At 39.4% G+C, this 10894-nt stretch overlaps 1 protein-coding gene across 4 annotated transcripts in view; it reads right to left on the bottom strand.

Moving 5' to 3' along the window:
- Nucleotides 1-223: 223 nt before the first annotated feature.
- The window catches only part of CPM (carboxypeptidase M), a 72057-nt gene continuing 61386 nt past the window's right edge, over nt 224-10894 (bottom strand). For all 4 annotated transcript variants that reach the window (XM_020888742.2, XM_070454621.1, XM_020888743.2 and 1 more), the window contains 2 exons: nt 7393-7541; nt 224-5409 (listed from right to left, as the gene is read on the bottom strand). In XM_020888742.2, coding sequence (XP_020744401.2) covers nt 5167-5409; nt 7393-7541 — 392 coding nt within the window. In that variant the 3' untranslated portion in view covers nt 224-5166. The remainder of the gene's footprint in view (nt 5410-7392; nt 7542-10894) is intronic.

The raw sequence follows: 10894 nt of genomic DNA, 5'->3' as shown, positions 1-10894 counted from the left end.
ATGCACAAACTAATTTGGGTGAGTATATGTCATTTAAACTTTTCTGGAAGGGCTATCTAGGCTTTGAAGAGTTACTGCAATATTATTGCCTCATAAAAGGTCATTAGATTTGGTCTTTCCCAGGCTTTATTTGATGACAATCAGTTCTTTCTGGTATGTGGACTTTGTACACTGGTGTAAGTATGTGTTTTCAAAATAACGTAATGGAAAGAAGTGGCACTCATTGTTTATAGGAATATTAATTCTTTATTAAGAATCAGAAATATTCTGATTTTTACTGAATTCAGAGGTAGTCATGGCCCCTACCCAACAAGACTTTATAGTCTTAGACAATCTGTATGTTTTAATTTCTTAATTATAGTACAAAAGAAAGTCGCTGAGAAAACTTGTAAAATCATCTTATGCAACATCTATAAAAGGCTATGGAGTAGTTCATATGCGAAAGTATGATAAAACAATTTATGATCAATACAGTACAATATCTGCTTATCAATGATATAATGTAAAAGTCTGTAATGAAGTTAGACTGTTTCCCCAAATTTCTACTTTAGGTGCTGTGAACTTTTTTCTCTTGAACCATAATTTTCTCCCCTTCCACCCAGTCTAAATCAGTCATAAAATAGGCATCAACTGTATTATCACTGTGTAGAATAAGAACCAAATTTCTCAATAAGCAACTTTCCCTGTTACAGTGAGACAATATGCTATGTTTATTTTTCTATATTCCCTAGGAAAAGATATTTCTAATCTAGTGCCAGATACTTTTATTTTCTAAAGATAAAGCTAACCTCTCACACCATTTTAAGAAACATTACAAATGCAAAGTTGCTTCTGAAACAAAAACATTGATTCCTTAGATTTTCAGAAATACTGAGAAGAAACTAATGTTTCTAATACCTCCAGTAGATCAGTTCAGTCACTCAGTTGTGTCTGACTCCTTGGGACCCCATGGACTACAGCACGCCAGGCTTTCCTGTCCATCACCAACTACTGGAACTTGCTCAAACTCATGTCCATTGCATCAGTGATGCCATCCAACTATCTCATCCTCTGTCGTCCCCTTCTCCTCCTTCAATCTTTCCCAGCATCAGGTCTTTTCAGTTAGTCAGCTCTTTGCATCAGGTGGCCAAAGTATTGAAGCTTCAGCATCAATTCAGTTGGTGATGTTTTCCAACCAACTCATGCTCCGCTGTCGCCCCCTTCTCCTCCTGCCTTCAATCTTTCCCAGCATCAGGGTCTTTTCTAATGAGTCAGTTCTTTGCATCAGGTGGCCAGAGTATTGGAGATTCAGCTTCAGCATCAGTCCTTCCAGTGAAAATTCAGGACTGATTTCCTTCAGGATTGACTGGTTGAATCTCCTTGTGGTCTTATAATGCTGGTACTTATAATGCTGAGGTTGTGAGTGGGGCTTCCCTGACAACTCAGTTGGTAAAGAATCTGCCTGCAATGAGGAAGACCACGGTTCTATTCCTGGGTTGGGAAGATCTGCTGGAGAAGGGAAAAAAGCTATCCACTCCAGTTAATCTGGCCTCGAGAATTAGTCCATGGGGTCGCAAAGAGTTGGACAGGACTGCGCGACCAATAGCTCAAGTCTGTGATAAATTAAGCACTAAAATCAACACCGACACTTATCTGTAGAGACTTTTTTCTAAAACACTTCCCACCATTTAAACCCATTCATGTTAATATTTATTATAATAAGGAGGTACATGAGAAAAAGCTGTGTAACTTCATGAACGTTTTCTTAACTATTATAAATGGTAATTCTAGCTAGCCAGTGTTTCAGCTTTCAGGCCAATTCTGTTTATTGGTCTTTGATAAGTTATACAGCCTTTAAAATATTTATGCCTCTCGAGTGTTAACTATCCTTCTTCCACCTGGGCAATACCCAATAGTGGCACCAGAGTGTGGCATCTGACACCACTGTGGCGGATCATCATAGAATCACAGTCAAGCAAAGAAACGGAACATTTTATAGGTAAAGAAGCTGAACATTGGGTAGGCTGGATCTTGGGGCTCCTGCCTTCTACTTACCATTTTCTTTTATTTTTTTTACATGTGCTATCTTTTCTCCTATCTTGAAAATCTTTGCCATATTGGTTTCTCTTTAAAAGGAGTTATACCTGAACTTAGAGGTTCTGAGGAGCATAACCACCAGCCTAAGAGGGTGGGGAACAGTAGAAAAGGTGTTATGCAGGGGAATGGGGGATCTGGTTTGACTGTAGTCAGAATTCCATGGTGGTTTCTCCTTTTGAACAGGTCACTTGATGAGTGGAACATGTAGCTGGGATTCTGCTATACTAAATCCTTGCAGCAAATTTCACTTTCAAGCACAGACAGAACTGTTGCTACAAAATAAGTACCTCAAAACTGCTTTGAACTAAATTCAGGTTTGGTTTATATTTGGAAATTTTCTAAATGGTTTTGATAAAATTTCTTATTTTGAAAACATTATTTCCTTCAGAAAGTTACGTTAAGGCTTAAGAACCAAATCAGATCTTGGTTCATGTCCCTTCAAAAATTGCCCTCTTAGAAAAGTTAGAATGCCTAAATGCCTGCTTGAAAATTGTTTACAACTTGATAGACTCAATGTATGTAATAAACCAAAATAATTTCTTGCAATATTAATATATACTTTCAAGCATATAACAAATTATTGCTTATTTAAATAAAAATAAAAATATTCAGGTTATTACCAGATTTAAAAGAAGTCTACAAATTTTACTTTAACATGTATGATTTTGTGCATGTGGAATCAGCCTGGCACAGAAACAACTCCTAAATGCCCATGTATCTCCCTTTCATTTGTAGGTCTCAAGTGTGTGCCAAGTCCGGTATAGTTTTTGTTTCCGTATCGTATAGAACTTTCCATTTAAAATAAGAACTAAAGAAACTCACTTTCCATGAGGAATACACAGCACTCAGAAATCTGCTTGCCACAGTTGCTATATTTTTCTGTTTGATAACCTCCCGACCCCCTTAACCTAATTCGTACATACAATGTTTTAAGAATAGCAGTTTGCTGGATCACTTAGTTCATTTATTCAGTTCTTGCTGTGTGCTAGGATTTGAGAATAAATAAATTTTCCAAACAAGTAGACCTTGGTCTCAAAGATCTCACACTCTACCAGAGAAAATCAGCCATGGAAGTAGAAGATCATAATACAGTGTGGTAAGTCCCATAACAGAAGTAACGTCTGTAATTTGGGGAGCAGAGAGGCAGGGCCCTCAGACCAATGGATGGGTCCATGGGGTGCAGTGAAATTGAGTGAAATGGAACAATGGTCAGCAAAGGTTTCCCAAGGGAATTGAAACCTGAACTGAGGTTTCCTTGTTTTAAAGGGAATCATCGATCTTTTAAGTTTTACTTGTTTACTCTTAAGAGACTAGTCTTTATTTCTGTTGTAGTTTCACATCAAGTAAGAAAGATGTAATTTACATAGCATGTATCCCTTGAAACCTTCACTTTGTACTTTATCACAAAGCACCTTATGAAGCATTATTTTAATATATAATAGTTATCCTTATACATAAAACCTACCATTTTAACCAGTTTGAGTGTACAATTCAATGGTATTAAATACTTAACAACGTTGTACAACCATCATCACTATTTTCAGAACTTCCTTACCTTAAACAGAAACTCTGCACCCAATAGACAGCCTTAACTGAGTCTTAAAGGTGGAGTGGGAAAGAAAATGTAGTGGGTCAGAATGGCATTGGCAGACACAGGGAACACACTCGGCATGTTGTGTGTGTAGGAACTACACGCAGGTGATTGCTGATTGTTTTAAAGAGACCCCGTTCCCTAGAGCTACATGGAGGTGGCATTTGAAGAGGAGAAGGCTGGGAGCAAGAGACCAGGAAAGCTGTTGCTGTGATGCAGGTGAGTTATGATGGCCTCAACCTGGTGGTGGCAGTAGCCATGAAGAGAATGTAGCATCAATCAACACAAATAACAATCTTTATTGTTATTTGAAATCTTTGTTATTGGTAACATATGAAAGGAATAATTTCATATTTGAATTTGAATAATAATAATTTGAATCCTTTCAAATTCATTTCATATTGTTATTTGATAACAATCTTTATTTGTTATTTGTTATTGTAAATGAAAGTCAGTGACTGACTGAACAGAGGGGATGAAGGAGCAGGAGGAGGTATTAAGGGTGACTTCCAAGTTTTTAGTTTGGTGCTATCAGTAACTGAGAGAATGCAGGAGGAAAAGCAGCTCTGGGGAGAAAAGTATGTACAATTTTTCAACATGATGAGTTTGAGGTATCTATGGGTCACATCCAGGTAGATGTGTCCAGTGGGCAGTCAGACCTGAGTCTGAAGTCCGGCCTTTGGGGGTCATCAGCATAACCGAGGGCTGTGGCATCTGGTTTCAGAAAGGCAGTGACCCTTACTTAACCTATTATTTTGGGGGCTCTGTAGACAAATTTGTCATCCAATCAGATCTGTATTTTCTTGGGCTTCTGGGACAGGGTTGCCTATTTTCTCTTACATTTCTTAGAACATTGGCAGAACTTAATATTCCCAGTCCTATATCATTTCCCCCTATACTGAAAATTACATATGGCACTATCTTTTCACACAGGGCACACAGGGCAAGGTCTTGCATGTGTTAATAATATGCCACATGCTCACTTAGCTGTGTCTGACTCTGCGACCCTTTGGACTGTAGCCCCACCAAGCTCCTCTGTCCATGGGATTTTTCAGGCAAGAATACTGGAGTGGATTGCCATTTCCTCCTCCAGGGGATCTTCCCGACCCATGTATGTAATAGGTAATCAATAAATATTCATCTTCATTGCTTATATTCAAATGGCTGTCTGTACACAAAATTAGTTCTTTATTTTTTTCCCTTGCAGGACCTTTAGCTTCTCAAGTTTAACTTCTTATAAATTTCTAAGACCACTTCAAGATTAAGTGTAAGTGAGCAGTACTTGATGGGCAGGTATCTTCCACGTTAAGACAATCATTCCTTTCATTATCATCATACGTTGCTCTTGCAGGATTTCCAAACAAACATTTCTCTTCTTAGGGAAGGATCATGGAGTTTATCCAATCACGGTCCCACAGAGGGAGTTAAGAGTTGCAGTAACCTGGCATGATTAATCCCTGATTCCAGGTGATGATGGGGGTTGAGTTTCACATTCTGCTTTATTTGAATAATATGTGAAAAAGAGTCACTAAAAATAAGAACAGACTGGGTTTTGTTGCAGCTGAGTGGCCTTCCAGTTCCCTGTAAAGAGGAATCCTGGGACATAAAGGATTTAATTCTGAGATATGATCTGATTGCCCTCTGAATGGAAGTAAAATATCCTTTTTGAGAGCACTGAAGTTGTGGGATTTGGGGGGAATAGTCACCTCTATGAGATGTGGGTCATGTCCAGGGACTGTAACCTGAGAGGAAACAAGAAACAGTTATCTGAGTGATTTCAGATGTTTTGTGGAGCCAGCACGGAAAACTCTGATACCCACCACTAAAATGCAGCCTTTATGAAACACAGGTAACAACCTGCCAGGTCTCCCCAGGCTAGAGACAGCTTCAGTCCTGCTCGCTGAATGAGTTATCCTATCGATATGGAGTACTGTTGTTAATGCCGTTGCCCAGAATTACAAAGTGAAATAAAGACAGTTCCTTTATCTGGAGATGTCAGAATTCGAAAGCAACAGACTGATTTCTGTCCCCATCATTTATCATGGATTGCAAAGGTAAAAGAGTTGACTGTTTCTCTTTGTCCCCATCTGTACTTACTATCCTGATTTGGAATCAAGATTATTTATAAGTCAGAAAACTTTTCTCAATTTATTCCGTTTTCCTGAAACTGATTTTATATATTTGTGTGCATATATATATATATACATAATGTTACTGCTTCCTTAAAAAGCTTTGATTTTACCCGGTTTTGTCCATGAATCTGAATCTTCAGCTAGATTTATCTTTTTGGTGGAGGAAATGATCAGGAAAATAACGACAAGTGCTAAACTATGGGCTGTTATTTACTGCGAAATGCTTTCATTATATATGGTAGAGGGAGAAAAGAATGGAGAATAACATTTATATGACCACTAACTAGCATGTATTTATTCATTTCAGCTTCCACAGTCGTACCTTCCCCTTTTGTCCTAGAGTTAGTAACTAAAGCTGATTTGCGCTGCATTAGTCTAACTAATTGGAAATCAACGATTCCTAACTTTAAATTTTATTATAGTTGATTTACAAGTTTTTAGTTTCAGATGTACAGCAAAGTGAATCTGTTATACGTATACATATATATCCAAGATGTGGCTTATTTATGGGGCCACACAAAAACAATTAGATTCACCACAAGAAAAACCCTTTTTTTCATATAATGAAAATGTTACAGTAAATAACAGGGAAAAGGGGGCCATTTTTAGGCAAAGGTTCATAGTGAGTTGGGTCTTTCCATTTCTGTTTATCTCCTCAGTAGGAGAGACACTCAAGAAAAGGTGAGCACCTCACTCCAAGTGTGCTGGGCACTTTGGGGACACCTATGGAGCAGGAGTTTTTAATCCTACAGAGTTTTACGAACTGAAAAGCATGACTTTTTTTATGTCCTAAAGACAGAGTAACTACAAAGCCAGTTTTTACTACAGAATAAATGACTACCTTCTCAGGAATGGCTCTGTATGGAACGTCTGCTGTGGCTGGCATTAGACCTACTAGACAAACTAGATATAACTTGACATTCTAGATAAAGCCACGTCAAAAAGGAAGAGGCACAATCTTGCCTACTGAATCAGCTACTTACTCATTTAGTTCATTTGCATAAACCCACTTGGCCTCAAACTAAGCCATGGCTCCTTACAGAAGAAAAGCCTTAGAAACATTCATCTAAATAGAATTAAAATCTGGAATTTTACTTGCATTGATTGAAAAACTCACCATCATCTGCTTATGAGATGGCTGCAAAAATATGTGTCACTTAATATACTGGTAAACTTTGTGGATCAAATTTTAACTGTAATGAACTCTAAGGAATTTGTGTCCTAATCAGTTTTTTAATAGAAGAAATTATGGTTCATGGAATAGGTGTTAAACTGGTATTTCATGAACCTTGGAAGAACTTTGACTATGTTGGTTGCTGTTATAGGGTTTGTTCCATTTTTTTATCACAAGAAATGTGATTTGGCTTCTATTTTAAAAATTTCCAGTTGGGGAAAAAACATGATTTTGAGTTTGTTTTTACTATTGTCACTTTACCCACTCCCTCTGACAGATGCAGATCTGACATTGACTTTTTATTCCTTTCCTGATGTATCTCCTTTTACACATTCCAGACTTATTTTATATTCTTTCTAGGTGAGTAAGTATTGAGTTCTATAGTATTTTAACAGCAGTAACTAGCATTGTATACTTACCTCTATTACATAGGATCCAGGCAAGAGGAGGAGGTAATACTCTCCAAATCTGTTGGTTCTATAGGGGCAGATATGTTTTCTGTCTTGGACTTCTACAGTTACATTGGATAATGGAGTCTTGTTCTGATCAAAAACTCTGCCCTTTACACCTGCAAGACAAAAAGAGAATTAAGTGTTAATACCACATTGTATGGCATGAGAAAAAAATTCTTATAATTGTAAGTCCAATATTTATTAGCTATCTTGAGTTAATAGAGTATTTGAGAAGGGATGGTAAACTGAAAAAAAAAATTGAGATATAATAAAAATATATTAGCTTTAGGTATACAACATGGCTAAATATATGTATATACTGTGAAATATCCACCAAAATATGCTCAGTTAACATAGTTACACTTTTCTCTTGTGATGATAACTTTTCTTATCAAATTTCAAGTATATACAATACAGTAGTAACTATATTTACCACGCTGTACACTGCCTCCCCAGGACTTATTTAAACATATCACATTTTCTGTATCTATTTATCCATCTGTTAAGTTGCTTCCATTTCTTTTGGATAAATACCCTTAAGTAGAATTACTGGATCATATAGTAGTTCTCTTTCTAGTTTTTCTTAGAAGCTCCAACTGTTTCCGTAGCGCTGCACCAACTTACATTCCTATCAATAGTGCAGAAGGGTTCTCCCTTCTCCACATCCTTGCCAACACTTGTTACTTCTTGTCTTTTGACAACAGCCGTTCTAACAGGGGTAAGGTGATATCTCTTATTTGTCTTTAACTTTTGACATATTAATTACAATATGTCTTGATGTGGGTCTCTTTTGGTTTATCTTATTTGGAATTCTCCAGGCTTCCTTGATCTGGATGTCTGCTTCCTTCTAGGAAGTTCCAGGTTAGGACACTTTTCAGCCTTTTTTCCCTTCAAGCAAATTTTCTCTTTCTCCACCTTCTGGGACCCCTATAATGTAAATGTTGGTCTGCTTGATGTTGTCCCATAAGTTCTTTAAGCCGTCTTCACTCTAATTCATTCTTTTTCTTTTTGCTGCTCTGATAGGACAATGGAATTCATCCAGTCTTTGGATTTACTTACCTTTCTCCTGTCTCATCTAGTGTGTTGTTGAACCCCTCTACTATATTTTTCAGCTCCATGACTTCTATTTGGTACTTTCTTATATTTTCTTTCTGTTGAAATTATTTTGTTCATGCACAGTTCTGCTGAACTCAGCATCTTTATGACCACTATTGTGAACTCTTTATCATGTACATCACTCACCTCTATTTCATTAAGCTCTTTTCTGGGGCTTTATCTTGCTCTTTCATTTGGAACATAGTTCTCTGTGCTGACACTGTGTTGGTTTATATGTATTAGGTAAAACAGCCATCGCTCCCAGTCTTGAAGGAGTGGGTTCATGTAAGAGATGAACTTACTATTCAACCCTGCCCCAGCTCTGGGTTTTGTCTCAAATCTTTGTGGTTACCGAATGACTCCAGTAGTTGAGAGTGTGCCAAGACCTGTTAGTGTCTCAAAGGGGAATATTTTGCACAAAGGTTCAGGTATCCTGGAAGTCAAACCCTCAGACAGCAGCTTTGAAGGTATACAAATATATCTCTTTCAGGGGAAGACTGGGAGATGAGTGTTTCTGTCTGTTGCCTTTGCCCTGAGCCCTGGGGTGACAGCCAGTTAAGAACCATTTCTTTGTTTGATATCATCTCTTTGAACTCGTGAGAATCAGGCTATCAAAGAAAGTGTTCTCTGGGTAGTAGCCGCAAAAGCCAAGGGACTAGATGGGTATACAAGCTCCTTTCTTGAAGACATTGGTGACCAGGGGTAGGGCACAAGTTAGAGTGAAGATGGTGCCCAGTGACATCTAGAGATGACTGTAATCAGCCACTAGATGTATATTTAAGTAGAAGCCTGCTCCTTAGGCCACGACTATGAAGATAAACTAACAGTCCTCTTTCACCAAAAGACTTTTTTTTTTTTTTTAACTGCTGCCTCTCCGCTGTGTCCTGGGTATAGCTGGTTAAGAACTCCTTTTCTGTTTGTTACGGTCCTGTGGGATCCATGCACACAAGCCCTGCTGGTCAAACAGAACCAGGAGATGAAGGGGTGGCCGGCCACTCTAGAAAACAGTGCACCAAACAAGCGCACAAACTCCTTTCCAGGAGACACGGGGATCCTGAAGGGAGGTGAAGGGACAGGGCAAAGAAGGCAGTCTCCGTCTTTGGAGAGTATTTCAGCTGACCCCTAGATATGTGTGGAGTGAAATGACTGCCCCTGGGGCTGAAGCTTTCAGACAGGCAAACAGGCTGCTTTCGCAGAAAGACTGGGCACTCTTCCATCAGCTGCCTTAGCACTAGGTCCTGTGGGTGGCCGGGTAAGTCTGTGTGATTCCTTTAAGAACCGTTTCTCAGCCTGCTGTACCTTTGTGGGTCTCATGGACTCATGCTCTCTCATTTTCAAAGCTATATGTTTCAAGAGTCTCTGGAAGGAACCAGTCCTGCTGACACCTGGACTTTAGCCCAGTGAGACTGGTATTGAACTTCTTACCTTGAGAACTGCACATTTAAATTCACTGTGATTAGAGAGGAGACAAGATGATGGAGTAGAAGGACAAGAGCTCACCTCTTATGGAAACACCACTGACAAAAACAAAACAAAACAAAACTGGAATCTACCAAAAGAGATACCCTACCTTCAAAGAAAAAGAAGAAGCCATGACGAGACAGTAGGCGGGAGGTATAATCGCGATAAAACCAAATCCCATACATGTTGGGTGGGTGACCCATAGGCTGGAAAATAATTATGCCACAGAAGTTCTATAGGATTGAAAGTTCTGAGCTCCATATCAGGCTCCTCAGCCTGGGAGTTGGGCAAGGGGGAGGAGTCATCACTAGAGAATCTAGCTTTCAAGGCCAGTGGGGTTTGATATCAGGAATTCCACAAAACTGGGGGAAACAAAAATTCCATTATTGGCGGGCACGCACAAGGTCTCATATGCACCAGGACCCAGGAAAAAAGCCAAGACCTCATAATCGACTGGGCCAGACTTACCTGCTAGTATTGGAGGGTCTACCGTGGAGGTGGGGGTGATGGCTGTGGCTCACTGCGGGGACAGGGACGCTGGCAGTGGTAGTTCTGGGGAGTTTTCATTGGCACGAGCCGTCTGGAAGGCTGCCATTTTCTCACCAAGACTTGTCTCCTCCCAAAAGCCTGTAGGCGCCAATGCTGGGAAGCCTCAGGCCAAACAATCAAAAGGGTAGGCATACAGCCTCACCCATCAGCAGACAGACTGTTTAATGTCTTCTTGAGCACACAGCTGCCCACTAACCACACCCCCTGACACAGCCCTGCCCACCAGGGGGATAAAACCCATCTCCACCCACCATTGGGTAAAAATCAGTCCCTCACACCCGGAAACCTGTACAAGCCTCTTAAACAGCCTCATCTACCAGGAGGCCAACAGCAGAAGCAAGAAGAACTATAACCCTGCAGCCTG

The sequence above is a fragment of the Odocoileus virginianus genome, chromosome 24 (genome assembly GCF_023699985.2).
Source record: "Odocoileus virginianus isolate 20LAN1187 ecotype Illinois chromosome 24, Ovbor_1.2, whole genome shotgun sequence".
Lineage (NCBI taxonomy): Eukaryota > Metazoa > Chordata > Mammalia > Artiodactyla > Cervidae > Odocoileus > Odocoileus virginianus.
This window is presented reverse-complemented; position numbering and strand designations above follow the sequence as displayed.